This window comes from Triticum aestivum, chromosome 2A (assembly GCF_018294505.1).
Source record: "Triticum aestivum cultivar Chinese Spring chromosome 2A, IWGSC CS RefSeq v2.1, whole genome shotgun sequence".
NCBI lineage: Eukaryota > Viridiplantae > Streptophyta > Magnoliopsida > Poales > Poaceae > Triticum > Triticum aestivum.
In genome coordinates this window covers 747,120,426-747,147,606 of record NC_057797.1, presented here as the reverse complement: position 1 = coordinate 747,147,606, position 27,181 = coordinate 747,120,426, and the positions used below count along the sequence as shown (strand labels likewise).

General features: G+C 45.7%; 3 protein-coding genes across 3 annotated transcripts; 2 read left to right on the top strand and 1 right to left on the bottom strand.

Annotated features, from left to right (window-relative positions):
- The first annotated feature begins 8,647 nt into the window (after positions 1-8,647).
- On the top strand, positions 8,648-13,618 carry LOC123190818 (V-type proton ATPase subunit D). The gene is made up of 2 exons (XM_044603548.1): positions 8,648-9,624; positions 13,267-13,618. The coding sequence occupies exon 1, from the start codon at positions 8,781-8,783 to the stop codon at positions 9,591-9,593; it is 813 nt and encodes a 270-aa protein (XP_044459483.1). The 5' UTR covers positions 8,648-8,780; the 3' UTR covers positions 9,594-9,624; positions 13,267-13,618.
- A 794-nt stretch (positions 13,619-14,412) lies between these two features.
- On the bottom strand, positions 14,413-18,678 carry LOC123190817 (glutamyl-tRNA(Gln) amidotransferase subunit A, chloroplastic/mitochondrial). Its single transcript, XM_044603547.1, has 10 exons — positions 18,053-18,678; positions 17,349-17,660; positions 16,550-16,729; positions 16,333-16,427; positions 16,180-16,255; positions 15,684-15,761; positions 15,506-15,599; positions 15,355-15,404; positions 14,997-15,110; positions 14,413-14,860 (listed from the first exon to the last, which is right to left on the bottom strand). Exons 1-10 carry the CDS (start codon positions 18,593-18,595, stop codon positions 14,777-14,779), a joined length of 1,626 nt encoding a protein of 541 aa, XP_044459482.1. The 5' UTR covers positions 18,596-18,678; the 3' UTR covers positions 14,413-14,776.
- A 3,337-nt stretch (positions 18,679-22,015) lies between these two features.
- Positions 22,016-26,786, top strand: LOC123190816 (3-oxoacyl-[acyl-carrier-protein] synthase 3 B, chloroplastic). Its single transcript, XM_044603546.1, has 8 exons — positions 22,016-22,443; positions 23,317-23,465; positions 24,087-24,223; positions 25,201-25,303; positions 25,387-25,505; positions 25,704-25,768; positions 25,849-26,065; positions 26,144-26,786. The coding sequence occupies exons 1-8, from the start codon at positions 22,235-22,237 to the stop codon at positions 26,363-26,365; spliced, it is 1,221 nt and encodes a 406-aa protein (XP_044459481.1). The 5' UTR covers positions 22,016-22,234; the 3' UTR covers positions 26,366-26,786.
- Positions 26,787-27,181: the final 395 nt, after the last annotated feature.

Here is a 27,181-nt window from a genome sequence, read left to right as displayed (position 1 = left end):
TTACCGGAATACCGGGAGGGTTACCGGAACCCCCCGGGAGCTATTTGGGCCATAGTGGGCCTTAGTGGAAAAGAGAAGGGGCTGCGCCCCCCCCCCCCTTCCCCTAGTCCTATTAGGACTAGGAGAGGTGGCCGCCCCCCTCCTCCTCTTTTCCCCTCCGAGGAATCCTAGTTGGACTAGGATTGGAGGGGGAATCCTACTCCCAGAGGGAGTAGGACTCTCCTGCGCCTCCCCCCCTTGGCCAGCCAGCCTCCCCTCCTCTCCTCCTTTATATACGGAGGCAGGGGCACCTCTAAACACACAAGTTGACACAAGTTGATCCACGTGATCTATTCCTTAGCCGTGTGCGGTGCCCCCTGCCACCATATTCCTCGATAATACTGTAGCGGAGTTTAGGCGAAGCCCTGCTGCTGTAGTTCATCAAGATCGTCACCACGCCGTCGTGCTGACGAAACTCTTCCCTGACACTTTGCTGGATCGGAGTCCGGGGATCGTCATCGAGCTGAACGTGTGCTCGAACTCGGAGGTGTCGTAGTTTCGGTGCTTGATCGGTTGGATCGAGAAGACGTACGACTACTTCCTCTACGCCGTGTCATCGCTTCTGCAGTCGGTCTGCGTTGGGTACGTAGACAATACTCTCCCCTCGTTGCTATACATCACATGATCCTGTGTGTGCATAGGAAATTTTTTGAAATTACTACGAAACCCAACACTAAGGTAAACTACTCACACATCATCGGAGAGGTTATGGTGTTGATGTAGAAGCCCTCCGTGATTGATTCCTCCTCCGGCGGAGCTCCGGAAAAGGCCCCAAGATGGGATCTCTTGGGTACAGAAGGTTGCGGCGGTGGAAATAGGGTTTCGTGGTGCTCCTGGATGTTTTCGGGGTATATGGGTATATATAGGAGGAAGTAGGTCGGTGGAGCTACGAGGGGCCCACGAGGGTGGGGGGCACGCCTCCCTGCCTCGTGGCTTCCTCGCTCCTTTCTTGACGTCTACTCCAAGTCCCCTGCATCACGTTTGTTCCAAAAATAACTCTCTCGAAGGTTTCATTCCGTTTGGATTCCGTTTGATATTCCTTTTCTGCGAACCACTGAAATAGGCAAAAACAGCAATTTGCACTAGGCCTTGGGTTAGTAGGTTAGTCCCAAAAATAATATAAAAATGTATAAATAAGCCCATTAACATCCAAAACAAATAATATAATAGCATGGAACAATTAAAAATTATAGATACGTTGGAGACGTATCATGTCCTTGTCTTTTCGGTGCCGGAGCGAATAAAAGGGGGAGCAACCTGGTGACAATTATGTCATGGTTGAAGATGATGATCTTCTTGGGTCTGGTTGTAGAGGTATTTTCGCAAGGTTCATGGATGATGACAACAGAGCTTTGGAGATCTTTGTGTTTTACTGGTTGTTTTGGGGTGCTCTTTGTTATTCTGGTTCTTTGCATGAGTGTTAGAGTGTGATTGTATGGGTAAGGACTCTGTATTATTTCGTGATTTGAATATAAACATACTTTACTTTCCAAAATATATATACTTGAAATATTTATACCCGCAAAAAAATACTAACATATTTATGATTTACATCTGCCGCAACGTATGGTATAGCTGGCCAAACGGGTCGGGCCAATCAGGCCAGCCCACGAGCACGTCAGCACAGGCTAAACGGGCCGTGCTCGACACGCGGCACGCATTGGGCCATGCCTAGGCCTAAAGGCTGGGCACGCGGGCCGGCATGACATGGCCCGTTTATTATTTATTAGTTTTTTAGGGCAAAAGCTAAGCTTTATTGATCAAAATCCACATGGAGTGGTATACAATTCGGATTGTAAGGGTTGGCCAACCAAATGTGGCGCCCCACACCGAGAGATAGTGCATGCTTAGCTAACCTATGAGTGTCACCGTTTGAAGAACGGCTTTCAAAAACGAAATTACAATTAAAATCCGAAGAGCGAAGTAAAATTTATGTAATCACCGAACCATAAGAACCCTGGTTACGAAGCTTGATATCATCAACAACCTGCTTGCAGTCGGACGCGATTATTAGGTTCCCCAAGAGAAGATCATCCGCCAAAGCCAATCCTTCTCTACAAGCAATCGCCTCCAATGTGGGTGGGTCAGTGATCCCTAGCAAGACCAACGCCGAACTGCCCAGATAATTGCCCACCTGGTCACGGCATACTGCCGCCGCCGCCCCACGTCGATTTCGGTAGACCGCTCCGTCCACATGGATTTTCACAAATCCCTCCGGAGGTGCTTTTGGCCTTGCATGTACCACTGGAATTGTTCGAGGGGTTCCCTGTAAATTGCATTGTGGTTTTGCCTGAACCACTTCTAGCTCTTGGATGAAACTGCTGACGAACAAGAAGATAGCATGCGGGCTTTGGGTGATTCCTTCGTGTATATATTTTCGCCGAGCTGTCCAGATTGCCCACAAAGCTACCGCCACCCGAACGAAGCTGATGTGACTCAATGACGCCATGAGAGTAAAGAGACATTGTTTTGCATTTTTTGGTTCCAACATAGTGATCATCCGATCCACCGTTTTGCCGTTCTCCAAGGCCCATACACACCGCGCTACTGAACACTCAAGGAGGGAGTGTCTCCATGAGTCGTGCGAGCCACAGAAACTACAGGAGCTAGTAATTTTTACACATATGTACGACCTAAAATACAGCCCAATAGGCTGAAAACATGTGGCCAGCGTGCTAAACGTTCCACGGGCCGGCCCGTTTAATAAGCAGGCCATGCCTGGGCCGAGAAGCGGCGCATGTGGGCCATGCCGTGCCAGGCACGTTTAGTACGGGCCGGGCCGCGGCCCGTTTGGCCAGCTCTGCTGCAACGGTGAGGACACACACCCGGCACACAGGGCAATTGGAGCAGTTTTCCCCTAGGTGGAAAACCTAGGGTTTCGACATCTTCCGGCGGCGCACGCCGGAATCTACCCCCATCAATCGGCGACCCTCGCTGATATCTCGATGAGTACTCGTGACCGGCTCGTGCTCGGGGGGAGAAGGCAGGCTTTCGCTCCAGATCCGATCGCGATGGCGGAAGGCACAGGCTCTCAGAGGAAATACGGGAAGGAGACCACGGAGGAACTGCTGGCAAGGCTGACTTTGCAGGAGGAGGAGGATGACGATTTCATCTGGGAAGAGGAACTGCCGGACATGGTGGAGCCACAAAGTGGCTAGCCATCGCTCGTGTACACACGCCAAAGTCGTTCAGCCCCAACGCACTGTATGGAGACATGCAGGCAGCCTGGAACCCCGCTAAAAAAGTTGAGTGGAGGAAGATCAAGAGTAACCTGTTCACGGTGCAATTCGGGTGTCTGGGTGATTGGAGGAAGGCGATGCATGAGGGCCTGTGGCTGTTCAAGGACCAGGCTGTGATGATGGAAGAGTATGATGGATTCAAGAACCCTGATTCCTTTAAACTTGACAAACTCTCGGTGTGGGCACAGACTCACCGTCTGCCAGATAAGTTTTTGATTGAACCAGCGGTGAGAGGTTTAGCGTCCAGGATCGGTGAGGTTGAGGAAGTGCAACTAAAATTGCCTGCAGGTTTCTTTGGAGAATTCGTGAGAGTCAAGGTAAAGATAGACATTAACAGCAAGATAAAGCGTTTTGTGACGGGTAAGAAGGGAGAAGAGAGGGTGAAGTATCAGGTGAAATATGAGAAGTTACCCACCTTTTGTTTCAAGTGTGGTGAGTTTGGGCATTGGTATGAAGAATGCGGAGATGGAGTACATGATGAATCCATGTTTGAATGGGGTGAGTTTGTTCTTGCTGATAACTTGAGGTACAAGCAGGCAGGAAGGGGAAGTTTTGCATCTCAGAGAGGAAGAGGAGGACCTTGGGCAGGTGGAAGGGGAAGAGGAAGAGATCAGTACAATCCAAGCCAGAGTTGGCGTTTCAATGCACGTCCACAACAGAACCAAGCTACGGATGATCAATCAGGGGCAGCTACTGAGGATCCGTTAGCAGGGCAGCTGACCACCCACGGAGTGGTGAGTCCAGAAGCTAGGAACAATCAGATGTCAAACAAACGTACATCAGTGGATAACATACCGAGCTCATCCGGAACTGCAAACACTGAAGAAAATCAAGATAAAGCATTGGCTCTGGTGTCCAGAGAGCCCCCAGTCCCTCCCCTTCCGCCGGTGTATGTGTCACCAAGGAAGGATCGGAAGAGGCCAAAGAAGATAAACATGGGAGACATGCTAGAGATGGGCGAAGGGACAAGTGAGTTGAGGAAGATATGGGAAGGATAACAACCAACAATGCAGCATCATCGGCGGGCTCCGACGAGGAGCACCGCCGGGCGCAATGAGTGTTTTAAGCTGGAACTGTCGTGGCGCGGGCAATGCTGCGACAGTTAGAGAGCTTCGCGAAATCACGAAGGAATTTGCCCCTACCCTTTTTTGTATCGTTGAAACACAAATTGAAAGGACGAGGGTAGAAAGTCTAGCAGGAACCATCGGCTATGATCATGGCTATGCTGTAAGTAGTCAAGGTAGGAGCGGTGGTTTAGGAATATTCTAGAATAATCCAATAAAGATCGAAATTCTGGGTTACTCGGTGTACCATATTGATTGTTTGGTGGAAGAGCTAAACACTGATCCATGGAGACTGACGTTGTTTTTATGGTGAAGCACAAACACACCTAAGATGCCAAACTTGGGATGTTTTAAAAGGAATTGGGTCTTTGAGCGATCTCCCGTGGATTTGCATCGGGGATTTCAATGAGGTGTTACGTCCAGATGAACAAGAAGGTGTTGGAGAGAGGAGCAATGCACAGATTCAGGGTTTTAGGGATGCGGTGGATGTATGCATGTTGATGGATATTGGCTATCAAGGCCATTTTTGGACTTATGAAAAGAAGGTGGCCGGAGGGAGTTATACCCGGGTAAGGCTGGACAGGGCTATAGCGGCTGCTGAATGGTGCGAGAGGTACCCGGACGCCCATCTTAGGCACCTGACGGCGGCAACTTCGGATCATTGTCCTATCTTGCTGAATTTCAATGGAACCCGTCCTCCGGATCAGAAGAAAAGTTTTAAATACGAAGTAATGTGGGAGACCCATGAAACATGGACAGAGACCATATCATCAAGTTGGGCTGGGGGAGGTCCGATAGAAAGCATGGATGAGCTGCGGACAAAATTGAAGCGAATATCGAATGAGCTCGGGGCGTGGAACAGGAATACTTTCGGCTCTGTGAGGAAAGAAATAAAGAGTCTGAAATATGAATTGGAGCGTTTGCGCAGTGACCCAGCCAGGACGGCACCATCCCATGTTGAGCTCAAAATCAATGAGAAACTCATTGAGCTTTACCATAGGGAAGACTTGATGTGGAGGCAACGCTCAAGGCTGGAGTGGCTCTCGGCCGGAGATAAAAACACACGATTTTTCCATCTGCGAGCAAGCCAGAGAAGGAAGAGGAATATGATCAAGGCACTTGCTGATTCACTGGGAGTGACGATAGAGGAACCGGGCGCCTTAAGATCCCTTGTAACGGATTTTTACAGGAGTTTATATACGTCAGAAGGAGTCTCGGGGATGGAAGAAGTTTTGTCAAAGGTTCCAACTAAAGTAACATAGGAGATGAATGCCATGTTACTTGCACAGTACACAAAGGACGAGGTAAAAACTGCTCTCTTTCAGATGGTTCCAACAAAGGCACCGGGACCGGACGGATTTCCGGCACACTTCTATCAGAGGCATTGGGACATTTGTGGGGACGAGGTGACGAATGCGGTGCTGAGAATTGTAAAAGGGGAGGAAGGAGCTGAATGTGTCAACGATACGGTTTTGGTACTCATCCCTAAGGTTTTGAACCCAACCCAACTCTCTCAATTTCGTCCGATTAGCTTATGTAATGTAATCTATAAAATTGCGTCCAAAGTGGTTGCCAACAGGCTCAAGAGAATCCTTCCTGACATCATATCTGAAGAACAGTCAGCGTTTGTTCCGGGAAGGTTAATCACGGATAATATTATTTGTGCTTATGAGTGTTTGCACTTCATGAAGAGAAGCAAAGCCAAATCAAATAGATATTGCGCCCTAAAGCTTGACATGATGAAAGCTTATGACCGGTTGGAGTGGCCTTATCTCAAGGCTATGATGTAGAAGTTGGGTTTTGCACAAGCATGGATACAGGTAGTAATGAACATGGTGCAGTCAGTTAAGTTCTCTGTTCTATTCAATGGTGAGAAACTAGAACAATTCGTACCCACTCGTGGTATCCGACAGGGAGATCCCATCTCTCCTTACCTTTTCTTGATTGCAGCAGAGGGCCTTTCGTGCCTACTAAAATCGAGTTCTGAGTCGACTAGTCTGGAAGGGATCAAGGTGGCACCAACAACTCCGGTTGTGAACCATCTCCTTTTCGCGGACGACAGCCTGCTGCTTTTTAAGTCAAGTGTTGAGGGAGCTGTGACGGTGTCAAACCTATTGGAGACTTATTGCAAAGCTTCGGGGCAACGGATAAATAATGAAAAATCTTCCATTTTTTCAGCAAGGGTTGTCCTCAGGTGATGAGGGATAACATAAAACAAACTTTGAACATGCACAATGAGTCTTTGAGTGAGAAATACCTTGGGATGCCTACTGATGTGGGTCAATCAAAAATGGGCACGTTCAAATATTTGAGAGACAGAGTATGGGAGAAAGTCAGAGGGTGGATGGAGAAATTGTTGTCTGCAGCAGGCAAGGAGGTACTTATCAAGTCAGTGGCCCAAGCTATCCCAGTTTACTCTATGGCTTGTTTCAGGTTACCCCGAGGTTTGTGTGAAAATATTACCTCAATAATTAGGCAATTTTGGTGGGGAAGTAAGCAAGGAAGGAGGAAGCCAGCGTGGGTAGCATGGGATGTGATGACTCAACCAAAATACATGGGAGGTATGGGTTTCAGAGACATAGAAATTTTCAACCTTGCTTTGTTGGCCCGTCAAGCTTGGAGGATTCTGGATGATCCGAACTCTTTAAGTGCAAAAATATTAAAAGCTGCATACTTCCCAACTTGCGGTTTCTTGGAAGCAGAGTTGGGGAACCACCCCTCGCAAATTTGGCGAGCTGTGATTGATGGAAGAGATGTATTAAGGCAAGGACTTATTCGGCGAGTCGGAGATGGAAGTACTATAAATATTTGGGAGACAAACTAGATACCTAGGGCTGGCCCGTTGCGCCCCATAATATCTAGATCAGATAATCCTCCGGTGTTTGTCTCTGAACTGATTGATGCAACGACAGCAACATGGAGAGAAGATCTGATAAGAGCAAATTTTATACCTTTTGATGCTGACGCCATTATGTCCATCCCGTTGTGCACCAGGGTAATTGATGATTTTTGGGCCTGGGAGGCCGAGAGGAGCGGGAGATTCACAGTAAGATCATGCTACCGGATGGTCATGAACAAAAAATTCCATAGAGAGAACTGGATAGAGGAACATGCTGGAGCATCTGACTTTACTGCAAGAGGAAAAGCATGGAATGATCTATGGCACATTAAAGTCCCAGCGAAACTGAGGGTGTTCTTATGGAGACTTGCGCAACATTCCATGCCATCCATGGATGTATTGCATCATCGCAACATGGCGACCACACACCTTTGTGCGCTTTGTGGCTGTGCCGACTCATGGAGGCACGCTCTTTTTTATTGCATCATGTCACGATGTATTTGGTCTTTGTCAGAGGTTTCTTTGGTTGAAAGAGTTAGCATGAACACAGATACGAATGCTCAGAATTGGCTCTTTGCAATGCACGATCAACTACCACAAAGGGATTTTGTGCCTTTGGTTGTAACTCTCTGGTCGGTATGGAAGGCGAGACGTAAGCCAATATATGAAGGTATCTTTGAAAGTCCAGACTCCACGCATCAGTTTATTAAAGCCTATCTAAGGGATCTTGACACACTTGAGGAGACAGGAAGCAAGCCTCTAGAACGGCGACAAAGCAGACCGAACCAATGGCTCAAACCTCCGGACGGAATGTTCAAGTTCAATGTCGACGCTGCTGTTCCCCAGAGCCGGAGTCGCGGCATAGCGGTAACGATATGTCGTGACCAAGATGGATGCTTTCAGGGAGCATCAGCATTAGTGGTGAAAGGAAGTTTTGATCCTCCGACTGTTGAGGCTCTGGCTATTCGGGAAGCATTGGCACTTGCTGCAGGTCTTAATATACAAAGTGCACATGTAGCTTCGGATTGCAGAACGGTGGTAGATGATATTAAGCAAAGGAACCCCGTAAGCTATGGGGCGATCTTACATGAAATAATAGATCAGAGCTCTTCTTTAAGTAGATGTAGCTTTGTGCATGAGTTTAGGAGCTCGAATTTCGAGACTCATAATCTAGCGAAGCATTGTTCAAAGTTAGGGGTGGGCCGCCATGTTTGCTTAGGGCACCCCGGTGATCTCTCTTTTGTACCCATGAATATCATTTTGATCTAAATAAAGCTTCACGAGATTGTCTAAAAAAAACACCCGGCACGCGGCTTTGTCTCAAAAGAAAAAACACACCCGGCACGCGGCTACACGAACCGGAGACGTGTCTCGGTCCAACTACTACTATTTATTTACCAGAACGATTTAAGATTTTCTTTTTCTTTTCATCAACTCACAAATTAGACCGAAAGAAAAAACAAATTTCCGATCCAATCCGACCCACGACGCAATAACTCTAATCTCCGCCCCTCCTCCGCGATCCCCTTCTTCTTCCTCCTCCCCGTCTCCCCCCGCTCAGATCTCCGACCGCCGCCCCGCCCCACCCGCCCCGCCGAGATGTCGGGGCAGAGCCAGCGCCTGAACGTGGTGCCGACGGTGACGATGCTGGGGGTGGTGAAGGCGCGGCTGATCGGCGCGACGCGGGGCCACGCGCTGCTCAAGAAGAAGTCGGACGCGCTCACGGTGCAGTTCCGCGCCATCCTCAAGAAGATCGTGGCCACCAAGGAGTCCATGGGCGAGGCCATGCGAGCCTCCTCCTTCTCGCTCGCCGAGGCCAAGTACGTGGCCGGCGACGGCGTGCGCCACGTCGTGCTCCAGTCGGTCCGCTCCGCCTCGCTCCGCGTCCGCTCCCACCAGGAGAACGTCGCCGGGGTCAAGCTGCCCAAGTTCACCCACTTCGTCGACCCCGCCGGCGCCTCCTCCGGCGGGCCCTCCGGCGCCTCCCCCAGCCTCACCGGCCTCGCCCGCGGGGGGCAGCAGGTCTCCGCCTGCCGCGCCGCCCACGTCAAGGCCATCGAGGTGCTCGTCGAGCTCGCCTCGCTCCAGACCTCCTTCCTCACCCTCGACGAGGCCATCAAGACCACCAACCGCCGCGTCAACGCCCTCGAAAACGTCGTCAAGCCCAGGCTCGAGAACACCATCACCTACATCAAGGGCGAGCTCGACGAGCTCGAGCGCGAGGACTTCTTCCGGCTCAAGAAGATCCAGGGCTACAAGAGGAGGGAGGTCGAGCGCCAGATGGCCGCCGCCAAGCTCTTCGCCGAGGAGCAGCTCGCCGAGGATCTCGCCCTCAAGAGGGGAACCTCCATGGGGGCCACGACCAACATACTTGTTGGCGGCGGCGACAAGGACGAAGACATCATCTTCTGATCCCCACCCCTACTGTCCAATTGTTCAATCGGTGAGTAGCGTTGTTTGTTACCTACCTTGTGCACACGTTTTAGATCTAGGATTAGAAAGAAACCTTTTGGACATAGATAGATAGATGTGTTTGCTGTGATGCTTTATTTCACAGATGCTGCTGATTTAGTTCATCTGATTGTACAGTGTCTAACAAGGATTGTGGTTTGGGAACAATGTTTCTTAGGTGGATTGTTGTCTGTCAAACATAAACAACATATAAAGTCACAAGTGCATGCTTCATTTTATTATCCTCAACCTACAAATTGTTCACCTAGAAAGTTTGCTAGCCAAGCATTACAGTAGCTTATTCAAACAATTGTTAACTCAATAAGGTTATAAACTTAGCAATAAGATTCTGTGAGCTTATTAGCAATTGTGATGCTTTCTTTCACATATGCTGCTGATTTAGTTCATTTGATTGTAGTGTTGAACAAGGATTCCGGTTTTGGGAACAATGGTTCCTAGGTGGATGGTTGTCTGTCAAACATAAAACAGCATATAAAATCACAAGTGCATGATTCATTATATTATCCTCAATCTGCTCATTGTCACCTAGAAAGTTTGCTAGCCTTGCATCACGGTAGTTTATCAAACAATTGTTTACGCCATAAGATTCTAAACTTCTAGGGCCTCTTTGATTCATAGGATTTTGAAAACGCAGGAATAGGAAAAGTGTTGGGTTGGAGTGGCATGCCCATTTGAATCCTATAGAATTAGCAATGATTGTTTGATGCCACGGGAAAAACAAAGGAATTGTGAAAAGAGGTTGGAGTGGATGTTAAATTTCCTATAAAGGGCCTCTTTGATTCATAGGATTGCAAAAGCACAGGAATAGGGAAAATGTAGGATCGGAATGGCATGTCCATTGGATCCCTATGGGATTTGTGTTTGTTTGATTGTGTCACGGGAAAAACAAAGGATTTCTTCCAAGAGGTTTGAGTGGATGTTAGAATTCCTGTGAAATGTAGTACAAATGAATCCTTAGGAAAAAATCCTATAGGATTCAATCCTACGAATCAAACGACGAACGTAGGAAAAATTCCCAAGGATTCTAATCCTTCAAAAATCCCATGAAAATCCTTTGAATCAAAGAGACCCTAAAATGTAGTACAAAAGATTCCATAGGAAAAATTCCCATGGAATCCAATCCTATGAATCAAAGGACCAACATAGGAAAAAATCCTAAGGATTTCAATCCTCCAGAAATCCTATAAAATTCCTTTGAATCAAAGAAGCCCTTAATGTTAAACCACTAGCCAATAAGATTTCATGAGCGTTATAAATTTGCTCGTCTTGTTTTCTGTTGAAGAATGTTATGCTTCTCACATAAATTAGCCTGGATACATATAGATTGAGGATAACTGCACCTGGAGCTAGGGGGAGGTTGGTCTTGTAGATACATATAGATTAGTCAAATAGGATTCACTGTTCAGAAGAAAAAAACAGATGTACCAAACATAAACAACAGGTGGAATCACAAGCCTGTGCTTCATTATATTATCTTCAATCTTCGCATTATTCACCTAGAAATATTATTAGCCTTGCATTGCGGTAGCTTGTTCAAACAATTTTTAAGTCAATACGGTTCTGAACTTATCTTAGTAATCACTAGCCAATAAGATTCCATGAGCGCTATACTTTGCTCTTGTCTTGTTTCTGTGCTCTAACTTCCAAGGAAAGCGGTCTTTAGATGATCGCATTAGGTTCGCTGGCAGATTAGTAACCTCCGATGCATTCCTCTGACCATCAGGATATGGCATGGTATCAAACCAATAAGTGGGTAGCACATCATAAATAAATTAACAAACCGCTAATCAGACAACAAACTTGTTCCATGTGCTCACCAAAACACGGTAGAAAATAGAAGACTGGCTACTCAAAAACCCGATGCTCCCAGCAACCAGTGTATCCATATCGGGTGCCATATCCCATATTGATTGGTTCCTGATATGTCCCCGATACCTCTCGGGCTCTAGCAGCGGCGGCAAGCTGGTGATGGGCTCTCCCCGGTGCTATGGTTCCCATATCTAGCGGCAGGCTACTGATTTCCTCCTCCTCCCTTTCTCTCTAACTGAACTTTTATGTTGATAACTTCCTGCTACCGTTTGGCTGTTGGTTCTTGGCTTTTGTTATCATCATGGATAAGAAGATAGAAGAGAATGGACTGCACTGACTAAATACATGCTAAATGGCTTGATGCTTAAGTAAAAGAGTATCCCTGTATTGGTGCTTTTATTTGCGTATCAGTATCACCCTGATAGTGATGCGTGTATCAGTGTGCAATTTAAACACACACAGACACAGACAAGCAAGCAAGTGATGTGCCAAAAACTCCACAGATATAGCACATGCAACTTTAGTTCTTACCGAAGGATGCTACGCGTCTTAAAAATTAGCCTAGTCTGTTAGATGATTGCCCACTATTGCTTAGCTTCTAGATACATGTAGATTCAGGATAACCACTCCTGTAGTTTGGGGAACGCTAAATACATATAGATTAGTCAAATATATAGGATGTGTGCTCCTCATCAGAAAAAAAAAACAGATATGGCATGCCAACAAGTATGATAACACATTACAAACATATTAGCACATCACAAACATGGTAGAAAAGAGAAAACCCACAACTCTCTTATATATACACACATATTCATATTGGATAGACAAAATATTCGTAACCCTATACAGAAAGTCAGATGTTCGCAGGATGAGGAAGTCAAAGATCCTCAGCTGTATCTTCTTTATCCCTTTGTCAAGAACAAATGGTTTGAGAAGTTAATCAAATGATGTACTAATAATCCATAATATCATGTGTAATAATTTATTACGGAAGATGTTATGCTTCTCAGGAAAAATCGCTTAATCTGTAGTACCCATGATTGCTCCAAGATACAATATAGCTTGATGGTAATCACATCTGGAGTTAGGGGGAGATTGGTATCTCAGAGGGCAGGGGAGGGCTGGGGAGGGAGGTAGCACTAGCATCAAGCCAATAATTTTTCTATGCAGTTTGCATCAATCCTGACTGATTGCGAGAAGTGGTAATTCAGTGTTGTACATGTGCATTTGGGCTACTCTGTAGCCTGATCCTTGAACTTGCAATGTGAGATATGTTTAGCTCTCAATGGTTAACTCCCTCTGTTAGTCTGCCTGAACTATAAGTTCTCTGGTTATAAGTAGCTGAGTTATATCTTTGGAAAGCAAATGCACGGCAGTCATACTCAAAAGTCTTATTTAACTGCCTGGATTTATTGGATGTGGCCCATTTTTCATAGCAACAGATAAAGTTGAAGCCAGACTACTATTTGCTGGAAATCTCTGTTTAGGCACAAGTGCAGCCTTCCGCTTGTCGGTAATGCCACAAAACTGTTGCTGAGATGTCTCCCAATCATGTGCGGGAGCAACTTAGAGCAAGTTTGGTTCCTTTAGCCTTAAAGGAGAGCCGCTGTCTGGGTCTCCCTCGAAAGAAAGGAATCCTCGCTTTACCTTTGCCGGAAAGCAAGGGAGGGCTAGATTAAATGGGCATTTTTGTTATGGGATTATTCTGCTTTGTTTGTGATTATTTAACATGCTTCTCCTTGCAGTGGTGCTCGATTCCGTCTCTCTTTCTCTAACGTTGTATTGTTTTTCCTCCTTGCAGCGGTGGAAACAATAAGTTCTGGTGCTGGAGCTCCAGGATTGAATCTGTTTATATAGAGTGGCGGAGGTTTTTGTTTCAGGCTGTGTGCAGCCTAAAATTATGGCCATCCAAGACCCAAAATAATCTCTCTCTGTACTTTGGGAACCAAACAATGATGGTGAAACTAGTGGCTATGTGCAGTAGTAAAAATTCTTTTGTACCGTATTTCGTTCCCCTGCACGCTCAGTTTTAGTTGCATATTTATTATCCAGACGTTGTGCACCTGTATTTTGGCACGCTTCGCTGTGAACCAGCTCTGTACCTTCCACTCTGGTCTGTATCTTTCTTTCTGGTTGTGTGTATCTCTTTGGCAGCTACTGTATTCCTTTCTCAGCTTTTCTTGGAGGAATTAGTTGTTGCGTTACGGCTTGGAACCAAATAAACACAAAATTCTGAATTTATGTGAAGTAAATTAAAAGATCGACATTAATTTTTTTGGGACCTGCTTTTGCCTATTTTATAGCGTTCGTTTGACTTGCTTTTTCTGAGACGATTTCTTGCCCTTGAGCTTCATGGAGCCCAAACTTTAATAAAACGAAAATGAGATTTTTTTTTAACTTGAAAAAAACATACACACACCTTAGATATGTATGCTCCCTCTGCTTCTTACACTTTGTAGAGTTTGACCTACATAGGAAAAAATATCAACTTTCGCAATATGAAATCAATATCATTAGATGCATTATGAAATTAATTTTCATCCTATATAACTTTACTATTGTAGATGTTGATATTCTTTTCATATACATATGATCAATTTTCGTGTAGTTTGACTTCAAACAAATCTTATATGCGGAGCAAAAATAAACAAACGAGAGGGGGTGCATTCTTGTAAAATTTCATTAAGAGATACGTTTTGGCGTGAGATGCACAAAAAAACAAAGAAATATGTAAATACAAAAACAAAGAAATATGTATTGTGTGTATACTTTTTTCAGATTTTTTTGAAACCTCAAAAATATCATTAGATGATCATTTTCAACAACGAATCATAGCACAGCTCAGCAACCGCATACAGATCAGAAGACTGTTGAAAGCACAGACTGCCAGAGTTGACTGTTTTCTCAAAGAGGAGCAGACAGATCACCGATTATCACGAAAACGCGGTGGGCATGAAGCCATGAACAGCTTGCACTATTATCAGTCAATCAATCAAAAGGATTTGCAAAATATCACTGATGTGAACCAGGGTTACAAAAAAATTATCATCTACTATGTGGGCAGACACTGAATGCGAGCACTGCATCCAGCAGTTGGCTTGCAGAAACAGCACATGTACCTGTCTCATTTTGTTTCTCAACAACTCCCCCACGAGGGAGAGATCTCCACCGACCACCCCCATTGCGCAGAACCGGTTTCCTCGGCATACAACAATGAAATATAGCTCAAAACTTCAGGAACGAATGAAAAGAGGGACCCTCTAAGACCCGTGCAGCCCTAGGAACCGCTTGAACGAGACAGGAGAAGGGCGCTAGTTATCTGCCACCAGTGGTGGGACAAAGCTGAGATCCTGCAGCGTTTGCTCGAAGATGTGGCCTACTTCCAGCAATTTCCCCTGTAAATTATGAAAACGTTGGTCATCAATTGAATCACTTGATTTAAGAAAATAGGTAGAAACAACTGAAAGGGGAACTACACTGGTCCTGGAATGATGATATGCCGTTCAGAGAGGCAATAGCAATATATTTTACCTCACTGAAGGGAGATCCAATCATCTGAAGTCCGACTGGGAGACCAGCAGATCCACCTTGGACGAATCCACAAGGCACAACCAATGCAGGAAGCCCAGCCATGTTAACATTCACCTGCATCAGCCATACCAGATTTGCACTGCGCTCTTTAAGATCTCATTACCATGGTAACTTTTAACACGCAAAATAACGGTGGAAAGAATTCAATTTCAGCTGGCAGTTTTACCAATATGTTAAACTATATTTGCAATAACTAAAAGGCGCACGATGCAGCAGGCAACGTTACTATTACTTTGGAGCAAACAGAGATAATTCTGCGGTTATATGTAAAAAAAAAGTGCATTCAAGAGTTTATTACCGTCATGATGTCTCCGGCGTACATAGCTAATGGATCATTTGTCTTTTCGCCTGCCAAAAGGGCTCACGTTTTCAATGTGAAAGGAAAGCAGGGAAGGGACCATACTTCTTTTAGGGAGGACAGGATTACAGGTGAGCAGATAATACCATACCTATCTTGTAGGCTGCTGATGGAGCAGCAGGTGAAATAAGAATATCATATTTTCCCAAAGCTTCTTCGAAGCTTTTCTTAACCAGCGTCCTCACCTACTACAGTGCAAATTTTGTCAGTTAAGAGGTAAAAATAATCAAAGTGCAAATTCGCACTGGGTGCTCCCTTCCTATGGTTACCTGTTGTGCTCGCTTGTAGTATGCATCATAGTATCCAGCAGATAATGCATAAGTTCCCATCAAAATTCTCATTTTGACCTGAAAAGAGCAATCAAAATTATACTTCATGTGATTTACCGCAAACCATTACTGTAGTCCACTTAAAACACAAAATATATAAGTAATACCCAACGTTGTATACAGAACTATTATCCTTTTTCCTTGCTTAGGGATTATAGATTCCGCTGGCGTGTTACACATAATATCAATACAATTAGCATTCCAACTAGCATGGTGCCACCTACAATGAGATTGACATGTGCAGAGTTGGTTGGGTTACAGAACAGAAGTTTATTTATGCATGTTAAATCAGCTTTCTAAACTCATACACAACAAACAGGTGTGATAGCTTTCTATGCTTCCATTTCTGTAGTACTAATGTTCATTTATTCACAATAAGGACAGATACTGAGAAGTGGGGAGGAGGATCTTGGTTAGGCCGGTGGAGGCACTGTACCTCATGACCGAGACCATTAGCCCGGGAATTTCCGTACAGCTCATTCAAGTCGTCAGCTGAAACCTGCTGCCCATACCTGAAAATGACTTTCCAAGAAGATAAATATTTATAGAATGGAAAAAATTATTGGAAAAGGAAAGGTTCAGGTACCACCTGATGCCATCATAGCGTGACAAATTAGATGAAGCTTCAGAAGAGGCCAGTATGTAATATGCTGGTAAGCCAAGAGAAAATGAAGGCATAGAAACCTGAAAAGTATTGAAAAGAATAGTTCGGTGATTATTATCTTTCAGAAATCCCTCATAGGACAACAAAAAATATCCATATTTATTTATTTTATTCTTTTTCCAGCAAAAGGGAAGCAACAAACCTCTTCCACTACTGATCCCAGCTGTTCCAGATGTGAAGCAGCAGCCCTGATTGATGATATGACTCCAGCATCCACACCCTCTCCAAGAGTTTCTTGGATAATCCCAATTCTCACACTATTTAATGGTTTTGATTCTAGTAAACTTAGAGATGCCAAGTCTGATCTATAGTCTGGAACATCCTGAGAAAGTGATACAAGAGATCAGATTGAGCAGTGATGAACCAAGCTTATTGCCGTCTTGCTTCGAGATCTACTAGCTCCAGATCCGCTTGCATAGATGTGGATCCAGCAAAAAATAAATGTTGAATTTTAACGCCTTGCAAAGAAACACCACGAGCGTGCATTGCACGTTTTCTTACACATAGTGAATTGCATTAGCATTTTATATGGTTGAGATGCGCAGCAGTATGTAGTCCTTCTGCCCTCACAAAGTAAATGGGCAATAGCATTTCACAGTGGTCGGCAACAGTTCAACACCATAAGTGCATCAAACAAGTGACACACAAAAATCATGATTCATGAGAAGGAAACGTACAACGAGAGAATCCTCCTCATTAAGAATGACAGTTGTCAACACAAGATAAGGTCGCTCAGGCAAGTTAATAGCCATATGACTTCCTTTCATGTTTCGTACTACATGCTTGCATGCTAAAAGGCTGTTTCTTAGTCATAGTTATTGAACTCGATGAACCTAAGGAAAGTATAAGCGATTGCCAGCTAAATCAGATGAAAACATATCTAGATTGAAACAAACAAAAAATGTAAGATGTACATTAAGGTTAAGTTTCAGTTTCCTTACATGAGAGCTACTGGTTGAATCCATTTTGTCATGGCCAGCAATGACGGACAATATGGTTGCAGTGTCAAAAACTGATGATCCAAAGCATCCCACAACATCCAGTGATGAAGCATAAGCCATGAGGCCGAAACGAGATACCCGGCCATAAGTTGGCTTTAACCCTACCACACCACAAAACGATGCCGGTTGCCTCACACTTCCACCTGTATCACTCCCTAAGGACACCACACACTGTCTAGCAGAAACCGCAGAAGCAGAACCACCTGAGGATCCGCCAGGCACGCGCGAATCATCCCAAGGGTTTGTTGTCACCTGCATACCATCAGTGTTATCCGTTAATTTTATGTCATCTGATAGGGCCGCATTATTATGCAACAGAGGAAACTCGAGGTTATGTTTAAGAAAGTCGGAAGCAGCAAGAAGTTCCATTCACATCAATAAACACTTGCAACATGTATTTGCTATTCAACAGATGAACTGAGTCGCCGAGTCCCAAGTTTGATTTGATTGACCTCAACGAACTAAACACTTGCAACATGTATTCGCAATTCAATATACAAACTAACCAAATTTGATTTTATCGACCTCTACGGACCAGCATAAATACGCATCTACTACCATTCTTAGCACTTTTTTCTGATGATGCAAACTTAAACGAACTTGGACAAAACAGTGTACAGGATCTGATCAGTGAGCCTCCGTACCTGAAACCCAGAGCCCTCGGTGGTGCTCCCCATGCCGAACTCGTCGAGGTTAGTCTTCCCCACCACAATGGCGCCCGCCTCGCGCAGCCGCCGCACGGCCGTGGCGTCGTACGCGGGCTGGAACCCGTCCAGTATCCGCGACCCGCCGGTGGATGGCATGCTGGCGGTGCAGATGTTGTCCTTGACGCCCACGAGCACCCCGGCGAGCGGCCCCACCGCATCCCGCCCGCCGGAGGAAATCCTCCGGTCGAGCTCCTCGGCCTCCCGCTCGGCGGCGGCGTCGGCCACGTGGATGAAGCTGCGCAGGCTCGGCTCGGTGCGGCGGAGGCGGGAGAGGTACTCGGAGGTGATGTCGGCGGCGGTCCTCTCGCCGGACAGGAGCGACTCGCGGATGGAGAGGATGGAGGAGGCGGGCTGGCCCGGGGCCAGGGTCTTGGCGGGGGCGGAGGAGAGGGAAGAGACCGCGGTGAAGCGGCGGCGGGGGATAGGGGATGTGCGGCGGTGGGAGAGGAGCATGCGGTGGGCCTGGAGAGGCGGCGGCATGGCGGCGGCCGGCGGGGAGGTTCTCCGGCGAACGCCGGTGCGGGTGGGGGTTTGGGGTTTGGATGCGTGGGAAGGGAAAGGGTGTGTGGATTTGGGGATTGGGTGGGAGGGGACTGATGGTCGGATGGAGGACACGTGGAGGGTCAACGATTCCTGGGCGTCCGATCAGTCAGCCCCACGAAGATTACCGGGGGGTCAGCAAAAGGGCTCACATGGTGTAAAATCTTCAGATTCGTCGAGACAAATACGTTGAGAAAAAGGATTTGGCTAAAATTTAAGAAAAAATTGGCTAAAATCAAACTAAACTAGTCTTGCATTTGTTCCCTCAAGAAAAATAGTCTTGCATTTGTTTAGGAAAAAGTTTTGGTTCAGCCGGCGGATAACTCTCACGCGTCGGCCGCCTCGTACATCGTTCAATCCGTGATGATCGTGTGGCATGGATAGCACATAGCGCTGTTTGGACCACATAGCATCACACATCACATCCTACAAACAGTTGGTGTGTTACGGGATCTGGACCTGAACCCCCTCAAGATCTGCAGCAAGACCTTTGTTGCGAAGAAATTCCGAAACAAGATCTCTGTTGCAGAAAATGAAAAAATATAGACAAGGGTGATCTTTAAAATTTCTGCAACAAGATATCCGTTGCGAAAAAATTCTTGCAATAAGATCTTTATTGCAAAAAAATACAGGGACATCGATGCTGCGAGCGGCATCATCTCCTTAATTTCACGGGCTCCGTTTCGAAAATAATTTTTGGAACATAAACTCTGTTACAAAAAAATTCAAGGACATGTCCCCTGTTGCAATCGATCTTTAAATTTTTTGCAACGGGGCCACTGTTGTAAAAACAAAAAACTACATGCTCGTGTCGTGAGATTTTTAAAATTCTGCAACAAGACCTTTGTTGCGAAAAAATTCCGAAGCAAGAGCTCTGTTGCAGAAAATTAAAAAGTACAAACAATGGTGGTCTCTAAAATTTTTGCAACAAGATCTTCGTTGTGAAAAAATTCTGCAATAAGATCTCTGTTGCAAAATAAAAATAAAAAAATACAGGCTCAGGTGATTGCAACAAGCAGATTGTTGCAAAGTATGGCTGCTTATTTTGATAGATCGGATGGTCATTAATGTGTCCATCCAATGGTTAGGGAGGCGGCGGATCTTTTTTAAATTTCTGCCGGCGGACGCGTAGGGTCGCCCGTTTGTTTAGGGGAAGAGAGTTAAACCGTTCCATTGCCTTTGTTTCCTCTCTCGCCAGGCGACTAGGGCAAAATCTTCCTATCCTTCATCTCCATCAGCAAGCCTGTATATTCGCATCCTATCTGCTTGTCGCTTCGCCGGTTGGTGGTGGGGGGAGAATCTCGGTGCCTCATCTTCGGCTAGTAGATAGTTTAGGGTTGTAGTCCTTGCAGGGGTGGCACTGAGACGAATGTCACCGTTTCTTCGAGTCAGTCTTCAAGTTTTCGATTCTCCTCAAGTTCATCCGTTGAGAGGATTAGGCAAGGATCCCTCATAGATTCATGTCATCTCCTTGAGACAGCGAAGTTAGGTTTTCTCATCGTACATATGTGACAGCGAGATTTATTTGGTTAGGCAGGGCACGATACTATTGCCACATTGGGTTGACATAGAAGTAAGAAACTTCATCTTTGAAATGCAAACTTTTTTCTCTCCATATTTAAATGATTTCAAAGAGCTACCATGACAACCAACACAAGATCTCACATATCGCTATAGAACCTCATAGCTCTTCTACCTCCATAATTCTCACCCAGCGTTGGTGTATAACTTTCTAGTTTGGATACAATATTCCCAAAAACGAGGACAACAATATTTTAGCTCATAGTAGCTTTTATTCTAGTCCGAATTAAGGCATTTTTACCGGATAGTTGACAATCTCATAGTAGCTTTTCTACCTCCACAACTCTCACCCCGCGTTGGTGTATAACCTTTCTAGTTTGAACGGTGTAATGCTCATTTATGGTTCTAGATTATTAAGAGTTTACTTCCCTGTACCGAGTAATTGAGAATCTCACAACTCTCCCACCTCCATGATGCCCCCCCCCAGTTGGTGTATAACCTTCTAGTGTGGATACAATATTTCCAAATAGGATGATATCAAACGGTACGACTCTCATTTGTGGTTCCAAATTAATACATTTATTTTCGTTTATGAGATAATTGTCTTCAAAGGGAGTCCAGCATCATGTACCGACTTCAATCAAGAAGCAATCAATATCCTTACATAGGCGTGCAACTCATATGTGGCATGCCATATACTACATTGACTATGCGGACCGACAAGTGAAGCTAGCCTTCTTAACCGATGCCCTCACTCTCTCTATGCTTGAAAACCGTGTTTGGCAATAAGGCGGATAAAGTTTGTGTGAAGTCAAATGGTTCAAAGTTTGACAAAATATCTACACTACTATATAGTGTATCGATTTTGAAAATTATTAATCCTAGGCTTGAGGCGTGATATCAGCCGTTGATTGATATTGATACCAATGGTCTAGACGGTTGTGATTCACATTTACAATGATTTAATTGCACCCAACTGCGTTTTATATTCTTATGAAACCAACATCGCATCAGTGTGATCAATCCACACAACAAGCTCCTGCGAATTTGTGCGGTGCAATTGAAATTCCAATTTGCGTGACGTACCGGAGTTCTAGTGTAAGAAAAGAATGTGAGGATAGAGTCTTTGCAAAGGGGAAAAAAACGGGAAAAAACACGACATGTCGAAGTTTGTACTGTAGTAGTGAAAGCGGTTTGGTGGTTCGCTGATGACCGACCGGTACTAGGAATCAACGGTCCATGTGGATGTGGTCTTGGCGAGCAAAAACAGGCCCTGTGGTTAACCGGCGACCAGCGATGCGACCGAGGGTGAGGGAGGGAGGCGTTAACGCTAGTACGCTACAGTTGCTGCTGGCCCGGCGCCAAAGGTGGTGCTGTACGCACGATCGCGACCGATGCGTCCGAAGCTGGGCAATGACATCCGCGACCGACCGCCACGTGGCGCCGCGCTGCACGGTACCACGGCGGAGTCCTTGGATACGACCACACGGTACTCTGACGCGCACGCGCCCAAAATGAGCGTACGCGCCGCATCGTGTCGACCGCAGACCGCTTTCCCTTTCCGCTGGATGGTATCCCCGACGATGTGGTAGGCCGGTTTCCGTCGAGAACTAGGGGAAAACGGCGTGGGGTGCTCCACCACCAGTACCACCGGTCCGTCCAACCCGAGGCGAGGCCAGTCCGCATAGGGTGTGGGTGAGTCAGTCTTTTTTTTTTTTTTTGAGAAAGAGGGTGTGGGTGAGTCAGTCGGGGTCAGTCACCCACGCACGGGCCGCATCGCCTTCCGCATAAAAAAGGCCTCCATCGCCTCCGGGCGGAGCTTTCGAAGCTCCTTCCCCCTCCCCTCCCCACCTGCGCCGCGGCCCCCACCCACCTCGCAACCATCACCACCGCCCACCGTTCCCACCGCCGCCGCCCCTATATCCACTCCCCCGGCCACGCTCCCCCTCGCACCCGCCGCCGACCCGTGCTCATCCTTCTTAGCCTTTTCAACTGATTCTCCCCTCACTCTTACTCGGGGCCGCCGCCGCCGCAGCGAGATCTCCGGCTGCCCGCGCCATGGTGGCCGCCTCCGGCATCGCGCCGCCGCGGGCCGCGGCCGCGCTCCCCTGCGCGCGGGCGCGCGCAGGGCACCGGCCCGGCTTCCTCCGATCCCCTCCGGTGGCCGCAGCCGCTAAGGCCTCCGTGGCGGCGCAGCTGCGGTGCTGCGCCTCCGCCGTCGACGACAGCGTGGTCGCGCCGGCCGCGCCCAGGCCCCGCCTCCCCAGGTAACGCCGCGCCACTGCCCCCGCTCACGCGCCTCACTACCTGCAATGTCGACGCGCCGAGACGTGAATCACTCAGTCATTGCTTGTGCTCTGCTTCTCCAATCTCTGTTAACATGAATTCAGGCTGTCCTCGCGCTGTTCGTTTACTGAGGATCTTCCTCCCAGCACCTCATTGTCTGATTCCGAGGAGATTTCACTAGTAGGGCGTGATTTTCAGTTTGATCTGTCCGTGATTCGGCTCGGGTTTTGGTTTCAATTCGCTCAGGTTTTGGTCTCAATCAGGTGCTCGCTTATGTGATTTGGTTAGTCGGTGAGTGGCTTTCCGGTAGGAGGTTCAACTACCACCCTTATCTGCGCCACTTTCGCATTTATTAGCCTGCGTTGGCTCGCGCTGCAGAATTTGGTTATTCTGGGGCCTTCCTTTCGGTACCGCTACGGGTTTATACGGGAGTTTTAAGATGGAAACGAAGCAGTTCTATGTAGCCAGATCGGATGCTCATCACCGTTCAGAAGCTTCTGCTCTTTGGTACTATAGCGATGGTGCCACGATGCTTGTTCTCACTAGTCTTACTGCGTGTCACCAGAATAGGTCGCCCTCATGCATAGCCGTCGTGCAGATGGTAGCTCGCTAGACCCCAGCAATACTCGTGGTCTCCAATCCATGACCATGGATGGGGATCTGCCCAGCTTGCTCATAAATGCTGCGGCAGATGGTGCTATTTTTGTAGCTCACTGTGCAGTAGGCAGTGCCACAATGCTGTTGCTTGTGTCTTGATCCAACTGTGTTGCTGGGCTCACTCATCTCAATTATTGTTAACATGATTTAGGATTTACCGTGGTAGAACATTTCTTAACGGCCATGAGAAATTGCAGGGTGGTTGGCATGGGCTCAAAGCTCATCGGAAGCGGATCGGCCACTCCATCACTTTGTATTTCAAATGACGACCTTTCAAAATTTGTTGAAACGTCCGATGAATGGATCGCGGCGCGGACTGGGATTCGGAACAGGCGGGTTCTTTCAGGTATTTTCTATTACACTTCTTTCCCTCCTAGTTCAGTAAGCTAGCCTGATTCAGGCCAATTGTGGCCCCTCTGGCATGATGTATACTGGTTACTTCTGAGTAGTATTTGTTTTCTTTCTCTTAGCTAGGTGACAACTTGTGGATGATATGTGTGTCACGTCGTTGTTGGTGGTTGAAGTAGTTTAGTGAACGCACATCGATTCAATTAATGATTGTAAATGAGCATTTGTCGCAAAGCACCCTTCTGCATACATGGTTAAGGACTAGCAACACCATGTGACGTGGGCACGAGCTATTGTAAATATAATAAATAAACGATTTTAGAAGAGTAAATATAAATGCTGATAAATTTATGTCTTGGTATCTTACCAAATTCCTGGCTGGCTTATAAGTATATAATAAACGCAGCGCTTTTCACATGTTTTTTAAGTCAATGTACATATCTAATTATAAGACGTTTCAATAACATCATTGGGAGTTGGCCCCACTGTGTGTAAGTAGGCAGGTAACAGAGTATCAGATTTTGTGGAAGAAAGCTTAGGAGTCGCAACAATTCCGTTTTGGAGACATATTTCATTTGTTTATGTTTCAGGAGTAATTTGTTCTTTTCAAATGTGTTAGGAGGCGAAACACTGGGAGGGCTTTCAGTAAAGGCAGCACAAAGGGCACTTGAGATGGCCCAAGTAAGACCTGAAGATGTTGACCTTGTTCTCTTTTGCACATCTACTCCAGACGATCTCTTTGGCGGTGCTGGTCGGGTATGGCTATGCACATCTATTAAATCATTCTAGTAGTTGCCATCCCTGTCTTTTCTCAAGAATACAGTAGTTGTCATACTTATATGCAAACTACTTATGTTATTTAAAACAATGATATGTCTGAGCGACTGCATATTCCTGCTTTTAATGCGAGTCATCTCATGCTTGAGAATATTTTCCTTTTTATTTACTGTATATCATAAGTTGGGGTAGAAATGGTACTATCTTATTGTTAATTTATCTGAGGAATTTCTTTTTAAATTGTAATACTCTCTGTCAGTAAATTTTTTCACTTCAGTACTGATAGTCTCCAAAGTACTGCTTTCAGTCTTTGAACAATACTCCCTCTGTTCCTGAATGGCTGTAATTTAGGGCACTCCAACTAAGGCATGTATACGACACATTACATTTGCATCCATAATTAGCTCATTATGAATGTTGGATGTTATGTGTTAATCTAGTATATTAATGAATGTTAGGGATATGCGAAGCAAACAATGGCAGTACCGCAGTAGTTGCCTCAAACTTGTAAATTGGCATGTATTTCGGAACAAAAATCCAGAAGCTAGAATGGGATGTATTTAGAACAGAGAAAAGTGATTTCTATGGAAGTATGTTGTAATGCATGATAATGAATATAGATGATGATAGTATGTTTCATTTGTGATGACTATATTGGTACTTCGAAGTTATTACATATCTATATTTGATAGTCAAAACTAAAAATGTTTCACTGGCATACTTTGTGGAGCAGCCTATATTTGATAATAACGTAGTCATCAAATAATATGAACTATGTAATGGTCTTTCCATTTTTGTATTTTCATTCAATTTTTTTCCCTGTTTAGTAGTACTGTTAATGTTTTGTACTATCAGTAAATTAGTTGTTCTAATCATCGGTGCCACTCTGCTCTAGTGCTTTATGCATTTTATATGCCCATTTTTGCATAAATAACATCAAGATAAAATGAAAACAGGTGCTGGCGGAGGTGGGGTGCACAAATGCATTTGGCTTTGATATCACTGCTGCCTGTAGTGGGTTCATTGTTGGTTTAATTACAGCTACTCGTTTTATCAAAGGTAATTCCCTTGTTAAATATTCACAATGGGTTGCTATTGAGCGCCTTGGTGGATTAATAATTTATTATCTGCCACTATTGTAGGTGGAGGTATTCAAAATGTCCTTGTAGTTGGGGCAGATGCTCTTTCGCAATATGTGGATTGGACAGATAGAGGTACATGCATCCTCTTTGGCGATGCTGCTGGTGCTGTTTTGGTCCAGGTATCTGTTCTTTTTTGCTGAAATGTTGGTCTGCTTTCCATGGTTCAGTTGGCTGTAGTCTTTCTGTACAGTCTATTGGGTAAGACACTGCAATTTGTTGTAGTACAGGTATGAGGTGTTCGGTGGTAGCGTGGCATTGTAATTTGCAAGATCCTTGTGCAAGTTCTTTTGTCTAATTTTAAATCCTCGATATTGCAGTCATGCAATGCTGATGAAGATGGCTTGCTAGGTTTTTGTGTGCAAAGCGATGGCCATGGGCAAAAGTATGCCTTCTTTCTAGAAAGTGTTGAGGTTACATTTCTAGTAGGTCACTTTCTTATGTTTGTTGATTATACTTATGTAGGCACCTGCATTGTTCATCATCGAACGCTGACTCAATCTTATCCAAGACCAATGGTGTCCCTGGCTTCCCACCGAAGAAGACCAACTTTTCTTGCATCGAAATGAACGGAAAGGAGGTTTTCCGCTTTGCTGTACGTTGTGTCCCACAGTCCATCGAGAAGGCGCTAGAGGAGGCCGGCCTACCTGCCTCCAGTATAGATTGGCTGTTGCTTCACCAAGTGAGTATCCTAGCCTATCGACCATGAAACTCTTTGACCTGAAGCATCGATCTAACTGACCCCATCGATGTTTTGCAGGCTAACCAGCGGATCATCGATGCTGCTGCCAGTCGGTTATCTATCCCATCGGAAAAAGTCATCTCAAACCTTGCTAATTACGGCAACACCAGTGCGGCATCCATTCCATTAGCACTGGACGAGGCTGTTCGTGGCGGGAAGGTGAAGGCGGGCGACGTCATCGCAGCATCTGGCTTCGGAGCTGGACTCATCTGGGGTTCGGCTATCGTCAAATGGGGTTAATCAACCGCTCTGCACAGCGAACTATCACAGCAAACTAAACACCGGTTCCAAAGCTTTTGCCTGCATATGGTCCTAGGTCTAAGAGCCTCTGCGGGGTCATCTACCCGTCGCCTGTCCGGCATTTTTCTTTTAAATGTCCGTCATATTTTCTTGCACATGAACAGTGGCAGTTTGCCTTATTCATCCATTCCTTTGGCCCGTTACACAGCTCAGCTGTCATTGTGGTTATCACTACTGTACTTACTAGTCTACAGCGAGTCTGTATTGTATTAGTCTTCTGTAGTTTGAGTGGCACGCTTCAGTATTTTGCATCTGGGATGGAAATTGGAAGTTTTTAGCTGGTGTTGGAAGGAGGATACTGCATTGTAAAGTCTTAATGTGCCTTCGTAGCAAGGTATTTTTGCCTGGAGATTCCGATGAATTCTGATCAGTTTTATCGCTCCCGTCAATAAGAATGTAAACGGAGGATGAATATTGAGCAAATGCCGAGTCCTGATTCGAAGGATGAATATTGAGCAAATGCCGAGTCCTGATCCATCAGCTAGTTGTACTTTTTTTTTTTGCGATAGCATCAGCTAGTTGTACTGAGAGACTGCTGTCAAGTGTCGTGTGCTAACTGTAAGCACATTATAAACAAAGAATTCTCGGCAACTCTAATAAAATTCGGATCGTTGGTAGCTCTGATAAAATTTTTGAAGAACAAATTGCTGAAAAAAGCTACGAAGTATTTTTTGCAACAAATAAATAAAAGATACCACTGCTGCTCTAGAGAATAATCAGGAAAGGAAAAGGACACCCGAAGGAACAAATGTTTCA